The sequence below is a fragment of the Pelophylax lessonae genome (genome assembly GCF_965119305.1).
Source record: "Pelophylax lessonae genome assembly, chromosome: 12".
Classification (NCBI taxonomy): domain Eukaryota; kingdom Metazoa; phylum Chordata; class Amphibia; order Anura; family Ranidae; genus Pelophylax; species Pelophylax lessonae.
Window position 1 is genome coordinate 138,187,636 of NC_138779.1, and position 21,779 is coordinate 138,209,414.

Here is a 21,779-nt window from a genome sequence, read left to right on the forward strand (position 1 = left end):
GGTGATTACTGTTCTGCACCTCTATTTGTGGTCAGTGGTCTGTGCCCCCAATAATGGCCAGTGGCCTGTGCCTTGCATTGGTGGCTGCTGGGAGCAGTGTTTACCTATTTTACAATACTGCAGTAGTCTCATGCTGCTTCCTTCCAGCTCTCTGAATTTTTTAGGTCTTTCAGGCCTGAAAACACATTTTCCTGGTGCCTGGGTCTAGCAATAGCTGTACTTATGAAGCAGACTGAGGATAAACAGATTGACTGACTGATGTCCAAAAGCTGTGATATACAGTACTGTGCAAAAGGTTAGGGCAGGTGTAAAAACATTCTGTAAACATTGAAAGCTTTCAGAAATAGAAGTGGTAATATTTAATTGTTATCAATTAACAAAATGGAAAGTAAATGCACTGAAGAGAAATTCAAATCAAAATAATTATTTGGATGTGACCACCCGTTACTTTCAGAAAAGCATCAGTTCTATCTTCAATTCTTCTAGGTACAATTGCACACCGTTTTAGAAGGAACACAGATGGTAGTTTGTTCCAAATATCAGTGCATGTAGGCTTCCTCAAATCCTTCTGTCTCTTTGTGTAATCCCAGACAGGCTTAATGATGTTGAGATTAGGGCTCTGTGGGGGCTAAACCATCACTTTTAGGACTCCTTGTTCTTCTTTAATCTGAAGCAAGTTCCTAAGGACATTGGTTGTATGTTTGGGGCGTTGTCCTGCTGAAAAATAAATTTGGGGTTAATCACATGCCTCTCTGATGATATGGTATGATGGATAAGTATCTGCCTGTATGTCCCCAACTTCATTTGCAGAAATGCAGCCCCAAACTTGCAAGGAACCTTCAGTGTGCTTCATTGTTTCCTGCAGGCACTCAGTATTGTACTGTTCTCCAGCCCTTCTGCAAAAAATAACTGGCTCCTACTACAGTCAAATATTTCAAACATTGACATATCATGTCCAGAGCACCTGCTGACATTTTTCTGCACCCCATTTCCTATGTTTTCATGCAAAATATGTGGAAACAAGAATAAGCGACTCAACTATGTGTAAAAACATTGTGTATTGTGTGTATGTGTTGTATTGGACTGTATTATATTGCTTTTTTATGTATTCTGCCATTTAGAGCAGTTTAGGGCCACTATAACTTGTTTACATATGTGTTTATTATCCCTTCTGTCCTCCTCTCCTGTTTCATGCTAGTAGTTAATTCAAACTTAGCTAGATCCTCCCTGTTTCTTCCATGTTCCCTCAGTCAGTGTAAGTTCTTCAAAGAGACAGGGCTTAGGAAATTCATTGTCTTCTTACACTTTAAAAGACTGGAAAACATTCACTGCACTGATCGCAAGTAAAATATAATTGGATTCAACTTCTGTGTGTTATTGAAGCGTTAATCTTCCTGTGGATGGTGCTAAGTCAGCAGGGGGCCATAGTAGACTGACTGGGTCTGTGGAGGTATGACAATACATAAAGGGGCATTAGAAACAGAATAATAAAGATTAGGATTAGTGTTAAGCGAACACGGACTGTATTATTCGGGTTCATACCGGATAATTGGATTTTTGCTACCCGGACACGGACCGGAAAACTTTACTGTATGTTCGGGTTTAAAATCCATGTTCGGTAATTTTATTTCCTGTTTTGTATGTAATGGCGCGCTTTTAATGGCGGGCTTTCAACAGCCAATCAACAAGCGTTTAACTGGTGTGCCTTAAGCCATCCCAGCCATGCCTACTAATGTATTAGTAGCTGTGATTGGCCATCTGAAGCATGTGACCCATGTCTTTATAAGTTCGAGAGATACAGCGCGGTGCGTCATTCTGCTGTAGTTTAGGGAGAGAGCACACATCATACGTGCTGGCTGCTGATTAGGGACAGACAGTGAAAAATTGTGCCCGAAAAGAATGCAGGGACAGGTCGGAGTGTAGGCAGGGAAAGTTATTTGAGCATTTTAGGGACAGGCTGGAGAGATTAGGCAGGGACAGAACATTCGTCCGTTAGCAATCTACATCGATTTTGCAGTGTGGGGGGTGGTGCAGTGAACAATCTTTTTGCCCTCACTTGAGCCCACTGAGGAGGAGGGAGAAAAAAATATATTTGTATCAGTCTGTTGTGTGCAGCGTTCAGCTATATTTTACTACAGATTGCTGTTCTAATCTGCTATTTAAAAATTACAAAGTTAAAGGGGAATTTTTTTTTTCCCCTTCATAGCCTGCTTGCTGCTGAGCTGACCATGACATAAGACACTGCTGTGTTCACATGTGCTATTGAGTGATTTTCAATTTTATATACTTTTTTCTATTCCACTATTCAATATACACCCTTTTGGGTTAAAAAAAAATTAAATTGTGGCATAGTCTGTACTAATCTGCTATTTAAAAATTACAAAGTTAAGGGGGAATTTTTTTTTTTCCCTTCATAGTCTGCTGCAGAGCTGACCGTGACATAAGACACTGCTGTGTTCACATGTGCTATTGAGTGATTTTCAATTTTATATACTTTTTTCTATTCCACTATTCAATATACACCCTTTTGGGTTAAAAAAAATGAAATTGTGGCATAGTCTGTACTAATCTGCTGTTTAAAAATTACAAAGTTAAAGGGGAATTTTTTTTTTTTCCCTTCATAGCCTGCTGCTGAGCTGACCGTGACATAAAACATAAGACACTGCTGTGTTCACATGTGCTATTGAAAAATCACCAATTTTATATCATATTTTCTATTCCGCTATTCAATCTACACCCTTTTGGGGTAAAAAAAATTAAATTGCGGCATAGTCTGTATCGGTACGTGGGAGATACACCTTTCAAATTTTTTGGGCGCATCTTCCACCGCCGAGGATTGCAGGGTGCTTCAGTTTGCCTCCTGTTCCGAACTCCTCCTACTCCTCATCCTCATCCTCATCCTGCCTTTAGGGTACAAAAAATTGTAATCGGGGCCTAGTCTGTGTTTGTACGTGTGAGATACACCGTTTTATAAAAAAATTTCTATTCCGCTATTCAATATACACCCTTTTGGAGTGTAAAAAATTCAATTACGGCATAGTCTGTATCGGTACGTGTGAGATACACCATTTTAAAATTGTTTGGCGCATCTCCTTCCACCGCCGAGGATTGCAGGGCGCTTCAGTTTGCTTCCTGTTCCGAACTCCTCCTACTCCTCTTCCTCATCCTCATCCTGCCTTTAGGGTACAAAAAATTGTAATCGGGGCCTAGTCTGTGTTTGTACGTGTGAGATACACAGTTTTGTAAAAAAAATTATATTCCGCTATTCAATATACACCCTTTTGGAGTGTAAAAAATTAAATTACGGCATAGTCTGTATTGGTACGTGTGAGCTACACCTTTTAAATTAGTTTGGCGCATCTCCTTCCACCGCCGAGGATTGCTGGGTGCTTCAGTATGCCTCCTGTTCCGAACTCCTCCTACTCCTCTTCCTCATCCTCATCCTGTCTTTAGGGTACAAAAAATTGTAATCGGGGCTTAGTCTGTGTTTGTACGTGTGAGATACACCGTTTTATAAATTTTTTTCTATTCCGCTATTCAATATACACCTTTTGGAGTGTAAAAAATTAAATTACGGCATAGTCTGTATCGGTACGTGTGAGATACACCTTTTAAATTTGTTTGGCGCATCTCCTTCCACCGATGGAGACGCACAGTTTTAAAAGTCTTATGTCGGTGGCTGTCCCACAGTACGTCGTGCCCAGCCACCACTACTTTTCCAGGCAAGCCATCCCTTCCCTGCACAACCAAGTGGGGAAAAAAATCAGGTGTGCACTGCGCAACGCCCTCTGTGGCAAGGTCCACCTAACTACCGATACGTGGACTAGTAAGCACGGTCAGGGGCATTATATCTCCCTAACGGCACACTGGGTAAATGCAGTGGCGGATGGGCCTGAGGCGGATAGCAATTTGGCGCATGTCCTTCCACCACCGAGGATTGCAGGGTGCTTCAGTTTGCCTCCTGTTCCAAACTCCTCCTACTCCTCTTCCTCATCCTCCCTTTAGGGTACAAAAAATTGTAATTGGGGCCTAGTCTGTGTTTGTACGTGTGAAATACACCATTTTATATCCTTTTTTCTATTCCGCTATTCAATATACACCCTTTTGGGGTGAAAAAAATGTAATTGCGGCATACTTTGCATATCTGACTGTGAGATACACCCGTTGTATTTGTATACTGTTTTTCTATTCCGCTATTTAATAAACACCTTTTTCGGGTAAAAAAATTTTTAATTACGGCATAGTTGGCATATTTGACTGTGAGATACACCCGTGCGATACTGTTGTTGTTTTGTTCCGCTATTCAATAAACACCTTTCTAGGGCAAGATCATAAATTACAGAAATATGAGGAGACCGTCAAATAGGGGCCGTGGCCTGGGTCGTGGTGCTGCTGGTAGAGCTCCTGTTGCAAGGAGAGGACGTGGTCGATCTGTGCCAGCTACACGCACAAGTGAAACACCTTCCTCAAGTGTGAGTAGGCAACAGAACCTGCAGCAGTATTTGGTAGGGCATCATGCGCCTCTACAAGTGTTGAGGCGAGAACAAGTAGAGGCGATAGTAGATTGGTTTGCTGCTGACAGTGCCTCCAGTTCCTTCACATTGTCTCCCACCCAGTCTACTGCAGAAAGGTCAGAGTTGGCACCTGCAGCCGATGTCCAACCGTCTTTCACCTCACCCCCTTGCAAATCAGGCAAGCAGTCTGAGCCCAAAGTCATGCAGCAGTCTCTTCTTCTTTTTGATGACTCTGTCAGCAGGGTTTCCCAGGGCCATCCACCTAGCCCTGCCCCAGAAGTGGAAGAGATGGAGTGCAGCGATGCCCAACCACTTATTTCTCAAGATGAGTACATGGAAGGACCATCGCAGCACGTCTCCGATGATGACGAAACGCAGGTGCCAACTGCTGCGGCACTCAGAATTGTGGAGACCGACAAGGAGGGCAGGGGTGAAGACTGGGTGGAAGATGATGTGGAGGACAATGAGGTCCTCCACCCCACATGGAATGAAGGTCATGCAGGTGACCTGAGTAGTTTGGAGGAAGAGGCGGTGGTCGCACAGAGCCCCCAGCACAGCAGAAGAGGGAGCAGGGTGCAGAAGCGGAGCTGCCGTGCCCTAGACACTACGCCTGCTACTGCCCAACGCAGCAAGGGACCGAGCGCACCAAAGCCAGCTCAAAGGAGTTCTCTAGCGTGGAAGTTCTTCAGAAAATGTGCTGATGACAGGACACGAGTGGTTTGCACCCTGTGCAATCAGAGCCTGAAGCGAGGCATAAACCTTCTCAACCTGAGCACAACTTGCATGGTCAGGCATCTAAGTGCAAAGCACGAGCTGAAGTGGAGTAGACACCTTCAAAACCAAGAAAGGTCTCTGGCTCCTCCTGCTTCCTCTTCTGCGGCCTCTTCATCCACCTCTGTAGTGATACCGGCACCTGCCACCCCGCAAACAGACGATCTGTCAGTAACACCACCACCTGGGTCACCAACCATCTCCACAATGTCCCGTGGAAGCGTTCAGCTTTCCATCTCCCAAACACTTCAGAGGAAAAGGAAGTACCCCCCTACCCACCCGCGATCCCTGGCCCTGAATGCCAGCATTTCAAAATTCTTGGCCTTTGAAATGCTGTCATTCCGTCTGGTGGAGACGCACAGTTTTAAAAGTCTTATGTCGGTGGCTGTCCCACAGTACGTCGTGCCCAGCTACCACTACCACTACTTTTCCAGGCAAGCCATCCCTTCCCTGCACAACCAAGTGGGGAAAAAAATCAGGTGTGCACTGCGCAATGCCCTCTGTGGCAAGGTCCACCTAACTACCGATACGTGGACTAGTAAGCACGGTCAGGGGCATTATATCTCCCTAACGGCACACTGGGTAAATGCAGTGGCGGATGGGCCTGAGGCGGATAGCAATTTGGCGCATGTCCTTCCACCACCGAGGATTGCAGGGCGCTTCAGTTTGCCTTCTGTTCCTAACTCCTCCTACTCCGCTTCCTCATCCTCTACTGCCTCCTCATCCGGTCAGCGTAACACCTTCACCACCAACTTCAGCACAGCCAGGGGTAAACGACAGCAGGCAGTTTTAAAACTTGCCTGTTTGGGGGAAAAAACCACACACCACGCAGGCGTTGTGGAGGAGCATGGAACAGCAGACAAATGAGTGGTTGCTGCCAGCGAGCCTCAAGCCCGGCCTGGTGGTGTGCGATAACGGGCAAAATCTTATAGCAGCTCTGGGCCTAGCCGGTTTGACGCACATCCCTTGCCTGGCGCATGTGCTGAATTTGGTGGTGCAGAGGTTCCTTAAAAATTACCCCGATATGTCAGAGCTGCTGCAGAAAGTGCGGGCCGTCTGTGCGCACTTTCGGCGTTCTCACCCTGCTGCTGCTCGCCTGTCAGCGCTGCAGCGTAACTTCGGCCTTCCCACTCACCGCCTCATATGTGACGTGCCCACAAGGTGGAACTCCACCTTGCACATGCTGGAAAAACTGTGGAGTTTCAGCTGCAGCACGCACGCGTGAGTCGCTCTGCGGAACAGCACCACTTCACCACCAATAACTGGGCCTCCATGCGAGACCTGTGTGCCTTGTTGCGCTGTTTTGAGTACTCCACCAACATGGCCAGTGCCGATGACGCCGTTGTCAGCTTAACTATCCCACTTCTATGCCTCCTTCAAAAAACGATTCGGGCGATGATGGAAAAGGATGTGGCACAGGATGAGGAGGAGGAGAAGAAGGAGGATGAAGAGGTAACATTTCCAAGGCTTTCAGGGCAGTCATTCGCAAGTGGCTCCGAGGGTGGGTTCCTGCACACACAAACGCCAGGGACACAATTGTCCAGCAGGGGCACAGTTCTGGAGGATGAGGAGGAGGAGATGGAACCATGTTCACAGCAGGGTGGCACCCAGGCCAGCTCATGGCCTTCACTGGTGCGTGGCTGGGGGGATACAGAGGACACAGACGATACACCTCCCACAGAGGACAGCCTTTCGTTTCCTCTGGGCAGCCTGGCACACATGAGCGATTACATGCTGCAGTGTCTCCACAACGACCGCCGAGTTGCCCACATTCTAACTTGTGCTGATTACTGGGTGGCCACGCTGCTGGATCCCCGTTACAAGGACAACGTACCGTCCTTAATTCACTCACTGGAGCGCGATCGCAAGATGCGCGAGTACAAGCGCACGCTGGTAGACGCGATGCTGCTGGCATTCCCACCTGACAGCGGGGCCACAGTGGAAGCACAAGGCCAAGGCAGAGGAGGAGGAGGAAGAGGTCACCAACGCAGGGCCCCGCCAGCACCTCAGAAGGCAGGGTTAGCATGGCCGAAATGTGGAAAAGCTTTGTCAGCACGCCACAACAAACAGCAGCACCAGCAGCTCATATGGAACGTCTTAGCAGGAGGCAGCATTTCACCAACATGGTGGAGCAGTATGTGTGCACACGCCTACATGTAGTGAATGACGGGTCTGCCCCCTTCAACTTCTGGGTCTCCAAATTGGGGACATGGCCTGAGCTTGCCCTTTACGCCTTGGAGGTGCTGGCGTGCCCTGCAGCCAGTGTATTATCTGAACGTGTATTTAACACGGCTGGGGGCGTTATCACAGACAAGCGCAGCCGCCTCTCCAGAGACAATGTGGACAAGCTCACGTTCATTAAAATGAACCAGGCATGGATCCCACAGGACTTTTCCGTACCTTGTGCAGAATAGAGATGCATACCGACCTTACCCAGCCATTGTTATATTTTTGATCTTTCTCACTCTTTTGGGGTGTACCCTAATTTAAAATGACTGAAAAAAAGCAGTGTTGGCTACCTCGTCCCCCTCCACCGCCGCTTCCACCTACACCGCCACATCAACCGCCACCTCAACCTCCCTCCTACTCCATATGGGCCTCGTCCTTCACAGATGAAGAAAATTGTTTTATTTTTCTTTTTTTTTTTTTTTTGTTGTTTTAAGTTATTTCCCTATCCACATTTGTTTGCAGAGCACTTGCCATGCTCTTAACTACATTTTGCTGCTTTTTGCAGCACTCTAGCCCTTTCCATTGGTGTTTTAGAGCCATTTTAGTGCCTGAAAGTTCGGGTCCCCATTGACTTCAATGGGGTTCGGTGTCCGGGTGAAGTTCGGAAAAAGTCCACACGGACCCGGACTTTTTTTCCAAGTTCGGCCGAACCCGCCGAACACGGACATCCAGGTGTCCGCTCAACTCTAATTAGGATATCTACTGTTAAGACATTTGTTCACACATAAGCGCCTCTACGGTTTACATATCTGCAATCCCTTTTGCAACGAGTGTGTAAATACATGCTTTTGCTGCTGGCAATGTGCACAAAACTTTAATTTCAAAACTACACATGGTTGCTGTCAGAAAGGAGCATACATGAAGTCAATGCTTTCAAAATATGTGATGCTATTAGCAATCGCTCTAAACCGTCCTTGATTTCGAACTAAGTCCCTCTGTCTTTCTTTCCACCTCATTTGTGCTCCATTTTTGTCTGATCTATATAGTTGTATATGACATGCACTTTTTCAGTTTCAAAAAGTGTTTTTCAGTGCTAAACCTTTCATTCAATTTCTAAATTTCTGCGTTTGTAAATTTCAAAAGCCAGTATAAAGGCATAGTAGTGGTAAAAAAAAAAGCACTTGTGGGTTTAACTGATCTATTTTTATTGTAAAATTCTCCTTTAACGCGGCGTGGCAGCAGGTGTGTGCTATGCCTAGATACTTTTGCTAATTGGTGTCCCTCGTTCCCATCCCAAAAAGTTGGGAGGTATGTATTAGCAGTAAATATGCACAGAGACAGTGTTATATAATAATGTTACCAATGGATATAAGGAGAGATACATGTATAAGCTCTTGCTTGGTATCACGAGGGAAAGACCACCTGGGACTGTACACTCAAGATCTAGTGGGCCAATAGAACAACTAAACAGGTGTACCCAGGTACCGGTTCTCACAGATGCGGGATCAGTGTGACCAAACGCAATTGTAGGTGTGCCAGAGTTGTAGGATCTAAGGAGCTACCTTGTCTTCACCTGAGCCACTGGAGGTGTGGATGTTGTGCTGGAAGGCAGCCCTCAAGTTGTGGCTCTCTAGCACACTCATGCGGGCACAGTGCAACCAAATAGCAAGCTGGAAGGACATGGCTACGCACAGGAGACTAGGAACATGGAAACCTATAGCAGCTCGCTAGGAAAGTATGCCAGTTTAAAAGGACACAGGCAGCAAGTGTAAGACGCAGGAGAGTGGGGGATGCTGAGCAATGGTGTAGAGAGAGAGAGACATAGCAAGCTAGAAAGGACTGTAGGCAAATAAGAACAAGAAGCAAAGTGGAGAAAGACACAAATGGCAACAGGGAATAAAGGGATCCACTGACAGAAACCAAAGGGAATATGCACAGCAAGAGGGAAAACACAGAGAACAAAGATAGGATCAAACAACACACAAAATAAGAGAATGCTCAGACAGCAGTGAACACCACAGAAACAGAGGGGTCGGGCTTCTATGTGAAGACACGTTGTTCGAACACTAACACACAGAGGCAAAAGCTTACTCGGACAGGGGGTAAAACACGGTGCCAGCTCAGTACCAGTCTACACAAATTCATTATCATGTGCACTGGTGTAATTATAAAATTCTTGGTGTCTTTTTGGTCAGGCATTAGCAATTTCATCAGTATCATAAAATCATCATTTTAATTAGATTCACTAAAATGAGTACAAACTGTTTTTTCTTTTTTTTTTTTTTTAGCATTCTAAAAACTACAGTCAGTTTATATATGAGCACAATGCTTTCCTCTAGACACCCACTGAATCAAAGTCGAAATTTAGCAGTACACAATTCATGTACAGATATAAGGTCCAAAATCTCAAAATAGACCAAGTTTAGCAAGAAAGACATCCATCAATGTGGCATTTATACAAAGGTATCCCTTGGCAATGGGAACATTTTTTTTACATGATATGCATAACAGCACTGTGAACAGGTAAGTTATAGGCAACATGCTTCAGCGGACTGAGCGATCAGCGATGTCTGATAGCTCAGTTCTCACTGCAGAGCTACAGGACAGATTCAGCATCAGATAAATTGTTTTTGTAAATCCCAAACGTCTCTTTTACTCCCTGTACAATCTGGACTCTTTGACATATCACAAACAAATTTTAAATAGAATTTGAATATTTGAGCTAGTACTGCTTGTACTGCTATATATACAGTATCTCACAAAAGTGAGTACACCCCTCACATTTTTGTAAATATTTTTTTATTTCTTTTCATGTGACAACACTGAAAAAAATTACAATTTGCTACAATGTAAAATAGTGAGTGCACGCCAAGGCTTTCAACTCGGTTGAGTGGGGGTTCCTCTGGAAGTGTTTGGAGGGTTATGGATTCCGTCCTAGCCAATGGTTGGACGTCGGATGGTTTCCCTATTGGCAGGGGTACCCACTAGGGCTGCTCCTTATCCCCCCTACTGTAAGCGCTAGTGGCAGAGCCACTGGCTATTGCAGTGCGAGCACACCAGGGTATACGGGGCCTCTGTGTGGGCTATTTGAAAGAGAAAATTGGGATGTATGTCCATGATACCCTGTTATTTTTTTGCCGATCCGGGAAACTCCCTACTTACCGCCTTAACCCTAATTAAGGAATTCAGCCACTTTTCCAGGCCTTAAAATGAATTGGGATAAGTCCCAAATACTACCAATAGATGATGTGTCCTCATTCCCTGTCAGCCCTGATCTTCCTTTACTCAGGGTGAATCGTATTAAATATCTGTGAGTTCAGGTGACAGCTGCACCAAGCGGATTATGTCCAGGATAACTTACAACCTCTGTTTACTCTGGTTGAGGCTTAAACCCAAACCTGGGCCTGTCTCCTCCTGGGAGTGATGGACCAGGTTAACCTGGTGAAAATGGTGCTCCTGCCTAAGTTACTTTACGTGCTCTGGCACTCTCCAACTTACCTCCCTCTTAGGCATTTTCTTCAGCTAGAGTCCCTCCTCAAGCCATTCATCTGGGGGTCCAATAGATGTAAACTTTCCTGGCGAAAACTTAAGAATCCCACTGACCTGGGGGGGGGGGGGTGTCGCTACCTGACTTCAATCTCTACTATCTGGCGGCCCGGCTCTCACAACTCTTCCACCTTAACAACACTGACAGGTTGAGGTTCCTGGCCCTCATGGCCCCCATTTGCATGCCTGCATCTACGCCTCCGCTGTCCATTGTAGTGACAGGCCTCCGTGGAGCCAAGACACGAGGCAATAGTAAATCTATGCTATTCTACTATAGACGGATTTGGGATGCGGTGTCTGCTAAGCTGGCTCTTCCCCTACTTCACGACCATAGGCCCCTATGGCATGACACCCTACTCCTTGAATTCCATTCCATCCCGGATGCGCATGTGTGGGCCCAGTTCGGCATCAGTTTTCTCTCTCATATCCTCGACCGTGACACGCTTAAGACTTTTGACACTTTACAGAGTCAATTCGGACTGCCCGACTACATGCATTACCGCTATCTTCAGCTCCGCCATGTGTTCCGATCACAGTTCCCCCAGCCACTCAGTGCCATTGCCCCAGTTCCTATATTGGAAGTTGTTCAGAGCTCGGATCCTAAGCATCTTATTTCGATCCTATATGACATGTTACACACGCCAGCCTCTGCAGTACTTGCATATGCCCTCAAAGTTAGGTGGGAGGACGATGTGGGTAGACTGGAAGATGATGAGTGGAACGATGCACTTGACACCTGTAAATTTGCTTCCCCCAAGCTGTCCGACCGCCTCAACCAGCTATATATACTCCACCGCGCCTACCTCACCCCCCTCATGACGGCAAGATACAGATGTGACTCCTCAGACCTATGTCCCATGTTCCAGTTGGATCGAGAAACTTTCTTCCATCTCATATGGAGCTGCCCAGAGCTACAGGGATACTGGACGCAAGTCGTCAGATTCCTACACGACACTATTGGCTCCCCCCTGTCGCTGCACCCCAAGCCATGTTTATTGGGAATCTTCCCCGATACTAGCGTAGACAAGATCACTACCATCTTTCTCCATGAGACACTGTTTCTTGCCAGAAAGATGGTGGCACATAAATAGATGGGTGTTAAACCCCCCACATTTAACGACTGGCTGCGAGAGGTCAACAACATGGTGCCCTACAAGAAGCTATTATATACTCACCGAGGCTGCCCTACCAAATTCAATAACATTTGGGACAGGTGGCTGCAGGCTCCGGAAACGTGTATTTGAGTACTAAGACACTAATATGCAGAGTACGCTACTGCCTTCTCATGTCATATACTTGCAACCTTCTCTTGATTATGTTTGTCTATAATCTTTTTGCCCTGCTTGCCTATGCTGGATGTACCCATTTATATTATGAAATTCTATGTTCTGCTGTGTTCCCATGGATTTTTATCTTGTTTATTCACTTATATGTCTTTTTTTTCAATAAAGAATCATTTGATTTAAAAAAAATAGTGAGTACACAGCATGTATAACAGTGTCAATTTGCTGCCCCCTAAAATAACTCAACACACAGCCATTAATGTCTAAACCCTTGGCAACAAAAGTGCGTACACCCCTAATTGAAAACGTCTAAATTGGGCAAGAAGTGTCAATATTTTGTGTGACCACTATTATTTTCCAGCACTACCTTAACCCTCTTGGGCATGGAGTTCACAGGTTGCCACTGGAGTCATTTTCCACTCCTCCATGACGACATCACAGAGCTAGTGGATGTTAGAGGTCTTGCACTCTTCCACGTTCAGTTTGAGGATGCCCCACAGATGCGCAATAGGGTTTAGGTCTGGAGACATGCTTGGCCAGTCTATCACCTTTACCCTCAGCTTCTTTAGCAAGGCAGTGGTCATCTTGGAGGGGATCATGCTCTGCTTCAGTATGTCACATGTTATGTTGGCATTCATGGCTCTCTCAATGAACTGTTGCTCCCCAGTGCCGGTAGCACTCATGTAGCCCCAGACCATGACACTCCCACCACCAAAGACACACTTGTCTTAGTACTCCTCACCTGGTTACCGCCACACACGCTTGACACCATCTGAACCAAAAAATGTTATCATGCTCTCATCAGACCACAAGACATGGTTCCAATAATCCATGTCCTTAGTCTGCTTGTCTTCAGAAAACTGTTTGCGGGCTTTCTTGTGCATCATCTTTAGAAGAAGCTTCCTTCTTGGATGGCAGCCATGCAGACCAATTTGAATGCAGTGTGCGGCAAATGGTCTGAGCACTGACAGGCTGACCCCCCCCCCACCCCTTTAACCTCTGCAGCAATGCTGGCAACACTCAGGGTCTTGGCAATCTTCTTATAGCCTAGGCCATCTTTATTTAGAGCAATCATTTTTTTCAGATCCTTAGAGAGTTCTTTGCCATGTTGAACTTCCAGAGACCAGTATGAGAGAGTGAGAGCGATAACACCAAACTTAACACACCTTCTCCCCATTCACACCTGAGACCTTGTAACACTAATGAGTTACATGACATCAGGGATGGAAAATAGCTAATAGGGCCCAATGTGGACATTTTCACTTAGGGGTGTACTCACTTTTATTGCCAGCGGTTTAGACATTAATGGCTGTGTATTGAGTTATTTTGAGGGGACAGCAAATTTACACTGTAATACAAGCTGTACACTCACTACTTTACATTGTAGCAATGTGTCATTTCTTCAGTGTTGTCACATGAAAAGGTTTAATAAAATATTTACAAAAATGTGAGGGGTGGACTCACGTTTGTGAGATACTTTATAGTATATAAAGCCTCTGATTCTACTCTGAGAATTCTCAATGTGATTTACTTTGTAGTGATCAGTCGAGTGCCTTCTCTGTTTCTCTCTCTTGACGTGGGGAAAGGCATTTGAGAGAAGCCATTGGGAATATACGACTCAAATTTAGTTTGAGTTTAAATTAGTAATTTAGTACATTTGTTTTTACTGGCCCAATTTTTACTGCTATATTTTCATTATATTCTTGTCCATCCAGTTAATACTTCTAACTAGGGATGATCGAACGGTTCGGGTCGACCATCGGTTCGACCAGAACATTGGGTGTTCGAGGTTCGGCCGAATTTAGAACTTTTTGTTGAAAAAGTTTGTAATTCGGCAACCAGAACTGACCAAAATGCAATGGGCCAGGAAATGGGCTTTAAAAGCCTGTGATTGGACAAGAACCATTAGGAAAAGCCAATTGAGGGGGCAGGAGAATGCTAGGAATGTGATTGGAGTGACTAGGGGGTCCCTAGGCCAATCATTAGTGAATACGCCCCCCAGTATATAAGATAGCCCCCGCCAAATTCCTAGCATTGTAATACAGGGACATGGAAGAGAGTGGAAGCAGTTCTGTTAATTTTACTTTAAAAGTGTCATTTAGCATTTATTAGTGTGAGGAAAGGGATATCTAGTGTAGTTAGGGTGCTCTTTTACACTTTAGTTAGATGCAAAAATTTAGTTTCTGTAGGGAAAGTGTTAAGTGTCAGGGTGACCGTAATGTAGTGTAGGGTGAACTGACACTGACTGCTATGGCAGGGTGACCAAACCCTTCCATATCAGGGTGACCGCTATAGAGAAAAGATAGTTTCTCTTAAGTCACATTCGGTGCACTAATATGGCTTCTCGCCGGTCAGCCTGCTTTTTGGCTGCAGGCGTTTATAGGGATTTTTTGAGGACATGTTTGGAGTCAGGCATGACATCTGAACATGTGTATAGGGGGTATATATACACACCCATGTATGTATATATACACCTGCACATATATAGGTGTGAAAGGAGCAGAAAACACTACTTGCGCTAATGAAATAATTAACACCAATATAGTTACGCTCCTATCACACCTATATATGTGTAAAATACATATAAGTGCGTGTGTGTATATATATATATATATCCCTATACAGAAGTTCAGATGTTTTGCCTGCCTCCAAAGAACCCAAAAAAATGCCCAAAAAAACGCCAGCGTCAAAAAAAACAAAACGCCCAGGTGTGTTGTTGCAGGCATTTTTTTGGGGGTTTTTGGAGGCAGGCAAAACATCTGAACTTGTGTATAGTAGTATATATACACACATACTTATATGTATTTTACACTTACACATATATAGGTGTTATAGGAGCGGAGCCATATTAGTGTAAATGATTTCATTAGCGCAAGCATATATTTCTGCTACTATCACACGTATATATGTCTAGGTGTATATATACATATAAGTATGTGTGTATATATACCCGTATACACAAGTTCAGATGTTTTGCCTGCCTCAAAAGACCCCAAAAAATGCCCAAAAAAACGCCTTTTTTTTTTCTTTTAATTTTTCAATAATTGGCTCTCTATCAAAAATGACAATTTTTAAGAACTTTTTTTTCTGTGATTAATAGTCCCTGGGGTATGACCCAGAACCCTAGGCATTTTTTAGGGGCATTTATTGGGTTTTAGGGCTTCCAAATGATCTTTTTTAATTACCGAAGTTCGGGTCCCATTGATTTCAATGGGGTTCTGAAATCCGGGCCGAACTTTCGGGAAGTTCGGATGTTCTGGCCGAACCAAACTTTTGAAAAGTTCGATCATCCCTACTTCTAACATGCTATCTCAGCCAATCGCAATAACTAATGGAACCTAGCAGTGCTGTATGCACTCTCCTTCTATTTTTAAATAGATCGTAAAGGTTCCTTTTCTTTTTTTTTTTTTTTTAAACAACAAACATGTTATAGCTTACCTGCTCTGTGTGATGGTATTTCACAGAGCAGCCCAGATACTCCTCTTCTAGGGTCCCCTGCTGGTGCTCATGGCTCCCCCCCCCCCCAGCTGAGTACCCCCATAGGAAGCAGCTTCCAATGGAGGCACTCATCTGTGCTTGATCCCGAACCGGGCTGTTTGCGTCTATTCAGACACACAGCCCACCTTGGCCTGTCTGGAATTTTCTGCATATAATTACCCGAAGGGAGGCTCACTAAAGGAAATTGACCCCCTTTTCCAAGGGAGTCAAACACAGGACCTGAAGTTCACAGGCTTGGAGAGACTTTGGGTGGGAAAGGGCCTCAAATCCTGATGGGGTACTGTGGAAAAAGGCAGGAAGCAGCCAGCAGGTGTCCATGAGATGTGATGTGAAGTAGGAAATGCTTGCGAGGAATAGTTTGAAATAAAAAAAATAGATAGAGGGTGCGCATGCATGTCTGCTCCGAGATGCTGGCTTGATCTCGGAGCTCCGCACCACCTCAGCCACTTTAGCCCTGGCAGAGACCGTGCATCGTCCGGAACATCTCTCTGACACCACCCGCAGCACTCGGAACCCCCGCCGCTCCACCACAGATGTCTGACACCCCGACAAGAAGGCACATTATGTCCCAAATCGATCCAGGCCTGCGGACGTCTGGGGCCTACAACATGAAGGCATCAGACCCGCGAGGTGCAGGTACTCCAGCGGCTGCTGCTGATTCCATTGCAGACCAAGGCCAGGCAGATTCTCTCCTGCGCACCCCTACTACCATCACTGTGAGTGCCGGGAACAGCCCTACCCATCCCCAGTGTACACAGAATCACTGTTGGAGCGATCCCTGGGAGACTTTACCCTGACACCTATGGGGGACTACACTAACAGCCCTGACAAGGTGATACAGCACAGGATCTCTCCCCCTGCCCAACTGACTTTGCTTCTCTGATGGCCTCTTTCTCAAAGATGCTAGCAAGGGGACTGGCACATACTGCCACACAAATCACTACCTCCATCCACCAGGACATCCTTCAATTGGGATCAAGGATTGACTCTGTTGAACAGAAGACTGATCAGACTATAGCATGGATGAATCAGAAGTCATCCTGCATCCAGGAACTGCAGGACCAGCTTGACTATGCAACATCTAACATAGATGTTCTAGAGAATAGATCTAGACGGTATACTTTTCGCATGCGGGGGCTCCCAGAATCCATCAAGGATGTCCACTCTGCCGTCCGCGTATTTCTGGGGGAACTGATCCCAGACATCTCTGAAAACCGCCTGGAAGTAGATAGGGCCCACAGAGCCCACCAGTCATCACTTGCTGATGGCCTCCCTCGGGACATTATTGTCAAGCCTCATGTTTACACAGTTATGGAGGAAGTTATGAGACTCATACGTAATGTGGAACAGCTTTCCACACAGGGTTCTCCCATCCAGGTCTTCGCAGACTTATCCCCTTACACCATCCAAAAGAGGAGGCAGGATAGGAGTTGGCGCTTCACACATACCTATATAGCATCAAGGGGTATGCAGTTCATGTATAGTCATTAGTCTGGTGTAGTTGATGGTTGAAATAGATGACACTCAGGGCCAGCTCAGCTGCAGAAAGAAGTTAGCTCTGAAAGTGGAAATAAAAACAAAAAGCAGAGCGCCTCTAAGTGTTATCAGTTTAATTAAAAGGGCAAGGCAGGTACAGGAAAACTGCTCACATTTAAAACAGTATAAAATATCTCATCTGTTAGGTGGTCTGTAGGAACACATGGGTCCACGGCTGGATGTTTGTGGCTCCAAGAAGTGGTGCAGGGGATGGTGAAGGAGGGAGATGTCTGGAGGGCCAAGAGACCAGATAATAGGATGGACAGCGGCTTCAGGAAGGTGTTCTGTTCCTCAGGGAGACACCTGGTGAGCGGAGAGACCGTTAGGTAGGATGGCTGGCGGCTTCAGAAGGGCGCCCTGCTCCTCAGTACATCCGGCGCCGACAGACAGGGGATCCCAGCGTGACAGATCCAGCAGCCAATCGCAATTCCGAGCATGCGCAGTAGCCTCACAGGACTGCACTTGAGAAAGGAGCGCAAACACTCTAATCTAATGGAGAAACCTATATCCGAAGCCGAAATTCAATCAGTCCTTAAATCCCTGAAACTTACTTCGGCCCCTGGCCCTGATGGTCTTTCGAATTTATACTATAAAAAATTTGGTACCCTCCTCGCCCCTTATATGGCTCGTTTCTTCAACTCCCTCTGGGATGGACATGGTTTGGGTCCCAACCTTAACGCGGCTACCATCTCGCTTATACCGAAACCGGGAAAAGACCCTAGCGATGTTGCGAATTAGTGCCCTTTATCACTAATCAATAACGACCTCAAAATTCTCACTTAAGTTTTGGCGAACAGACTGTCCTCCATCATTGCCTGTTACCTCCATATGCAGACCAAGCTGGATTTATTCCAGGTCGCCAAGGCACAGATCAGATATGACAGGCAATCATATCTTTCTATCATCCGCTCCTAACGGGCAACATAATTTCTCTCACCTGCTCTCAATGGAACAGTGGTACCAAACAAGAAGGCTACCTCCTTTCGATTGACCTCCAGAAGGCTTTCGACTCAGTCCTGTGGGCCTACATATTCGCTTTTCTGAAGAGATGGGGCTTCGGCCCTAATATTCAGGGATTGCTTCATTCATTATATTCCACACCTTTGGCTGAAATGCGGGGCAATACTCTTCCTCATTCCATATTCGAAAAGGCACTAGACAAGGCTGTCCACTTTCCCCGATTATCTTCGCTATCACAATAGAGACTCTGTGTAACGCCGCCGAGTGCTCCGGGTCCCGTGGCTTCCCCGGAGCACTCGAGGCGTCCCGCAGGCTGCAGCGCTCCGGTCATCGTCCCCGACCGTGAGCGCTGTTCCCCCGCATCTGCTCTACTTACCCGCCGGGTCCCGTCATCTCGGCCGCTCGGTACACGCCGGGTTCCTTCCTCCTCCCGGCGCACGCGGCCCCGCCCCTAGGGCGCGCACGCGCCGCTGCATTGAAATTTAAAGGGCCAGTGCACCACTAATTGGTGCCTGGTCCAATCAGTACCAAACCATATAAAAACCCACTTCCCCTTCCTGTCTTTGCCGGATCTTGTTGCCTTTTGTGCCTTGAGAAAGCATTTGGTGTATTTTTCCCTGCCTGTGTATCTGACCTTCTGCTGTTGCCCCTGACTACGAACCTTGCCGCCTGCCTTGACCTTTTGCTCCGTCTGACCTTGCCTTTGCCTTGTCCTTCTGTACCGCGCCTGAATCAGCTGTCTTTGAGGTTGAGCCGTTACCGGAGGATACGACCTGGTTGCTACCACCGCAGCAAGTCCATCCCGCCTTGCGGCGGGCCCTGGTGAAAACTGGTAGTAACTTAGAACCGGTCCCCTGGTACGGTCCACGCCAATCCCTCACTGACACAGAGGATCCACCTCCAGTGCAGTCACCTGCCGCTAGTCCGGACTCCGACACTCTGGCTATTGCAATCCGGAACCATCCAGATATTAAAGAGGTCACCTGCGGGACCCAAGAACATAAATGTGCCCTGTTCGTCGATGATCTCTTACTGTTACTCTCACATCTCCCCTCACCTCCACGCCTAATATCCTCAAACTTTTACATGCGTTTGGCCAAATCTCGGGCCTTCACATCAATATATCTAAATCCATGGCATTGAACATATCAGTCCCCAATCGCTTACTGGACAATCTTCGGAATTACTTCCCATTCAACTGGAGCCCTCACCTTATCCCATATCTTGGGGTCAATCTCCCAAGCTCCATCGATAACATTTTTGCGGCAAACTACCCAGGCGTCTTTAAAAAATTAGAAGAGTACCATAATTCTTGGTCCAAACTTAAGCTCTTGTTGATAGGGAGGATCAATACGGTCAAAATTACCCTCTTACTACGTATTCTATACCTATTCAGGTCACTACCCATCCCCCTCAAAAAATCGCAACTGTCGCACCTACATACCAAAATTGTTCGCAGTGGTGCAATAAAGGACACCACTGCCCAAAATCCACCCTCTTTCGAAGGAAAGAAGACAAAGGCTTTCGCCTACCCTACCTGTGGTGGTATTATCAGGTGGTACAGCTCTCCCAATTCTCAATGGTTTACTCCAGAGGTCCAAAACCAGACTGGGTTCATATTGAGAGACAGACGGTCCCCCACCATACAATTGACTACCTCCTCTGGTGTAAACCTAGATATAGACCCTCTGTACTTGCTCCAACACTGTCCCACTCCATCTCTCTAAGCGATAAATTGTATAAGCTCCCTACCCTTATCTCTGTCTTGAAACCCTTTGTCCACTTATTTAACAACCCTGATTTCCCACCGGGAATGGACATTGGGGCCTTTAAATGGTGACTCAACAAAGGCTTATTTAGAATAGGTCATTTTTTTCAATAGATTAGGCCCCCTTAAACAAGGCTATTGCACAAAAATACTAAAGATGCCCCCCCTCGGAATCATTTAAATATTCCCAGATATCTAATGTTCTCCACTCTCTTTGGCTTGACAAACATGAACGCCCCAACTCACCCCATATGAGAGTTGGTGCTCCAATAAACTGGATCAGAGGGGCGGCATTTCCACTATTTATGCCTCCCTAGCAGCTGCTGGGGACAAAGCTTCTTACGCTATATCCTGGGAATCTGATTTGGGCGACTCATTCTCGTCCGAAACCTAGACCCAATGCTTTTGATGCTCTTTCAAAGGCATCCTAAATGTTTCCCTGATAAAAGCTAATGTGAAAGTGTTCACCAGATGGTATAGGGTCCCGACCAGACTAGCCACAATGTTCCCTAACACCTCCCCCCTATGCTTCCATTACTGTGGAATGGTGGGCTCAATGTATCATACATGGTGGTCCACATTAGATCCTATTGGAATAAGATTTTCCATTTGTTACGGAAAATATCGGGCCTGGCTATACCACAGGACCCCAAGATAGCCCTTTTGAACTTTTCCGTTGAACACGCCCCCAAACACATGTCCAGACTGCTCTTTTTTATCCTCCTTGGTGCCAAGATGACTCTTGCTAGATCTTGGAAAAGAGAAACAGTCTCCCTCAATGCAACAAAGTGGAAAATCTCTTGGCTTATGTCTCAAGAGAAACTGACTAGCATTTTGCTTGACAGCCAACGTACTTTTGAGGCAGTCTGTGAACCCTGGGCAGTTTTTACCAACATTCCCCTTGATCCGGGCCACTTATCATCCGATGCTGGCAACCTCTGAAGTGACTTAACTCTCACTCTCTTTCTTACCCTCTTATTCTTCTGACCTTTCACCAGTAGAAGAATCTTCCTCTCTAGCTATACTTTTCCTCCTCTCAACCTATACTTCTTCCTTGTTCTACATCCCTTGGGACCTTCATGGTCACGTGATATACCTGTTCGGCAGACTATTTTCCGTTCAAGTTTCATACACGAATGTTTCAAGCCTAATCGTGACTTTTGCTGTTGCTGAGGACATTTTTATATGTTTATGCCCACTGAGTCCCATGTTCTATGTTTTATGATGCTTAATTAGTCTTTTGTTTTGTATCTTTTTCACCTTAATAAAAATTTATTGAAAGTTAAGAAAAAAGATGGAGTGTTAGGATTGAGTTCCCCTGCTGGTGACACTGTGTTGCCCTGGGCTGAATGCTGCACTTCCATTGTCCACCAGCAGGTGTCTCCCAGAAGCCAGCAGGCTTCTATGATCACCCAAACTGTGTTCAGCTGCCAGGTGGCTATTTAAGGCTGCTCCTCTCTTTCCCAGGCGCGTCACTATTTTGAATGCCTCCTTGCTGCCTGAACCAGTTGTCTGTGATCCTGATCCATACCCTGATCTATCCTGTACCCCTTGCTCCTGCTCTCTGCCTTGTATCCAGTCATCCAGTCTAGTTTGCCCTCTTCCTTGCTGCCCTGCTCCCCTTGTCCTGTATAGTGTATATATTTGTAGATAGTTGGTTCTTTAGTTATTGTGTCTTTGGGGTTGGTTTTTGTTTACTGGCATTTGCTTTGTTCACTGTTGCTGTGTATGTTT

At 46.0% G+C, this 21,779-nt stretch overlaps 1 protein-coding gene across 1 annotated transcript in view; it reads left to right on the top strand.

Annotated features, from left to right (window-relative positions):
* Positions 1 to 16,681: 16,681 nt before the first annotated feature.
* LOC309568919 (uncharacterized protein) overlaps positions 16,682 to 21,779 on the top strand; it is a gene marked incomplete at both ends in the record, with an annotated part of 34,382 nt that continues 29,284 nt past the window's right edge. Inside the window, one exon of the mRNA XM_082274692.1 lies at positions 16,682 to 17,117. Within this exon, the coding sequence (XP_082130818.1) occupies positions 16,682 to 17,117 (436 nt within the window). The remainder of the gene's footprint in view (positions 17,118 to 21,779) is intronic.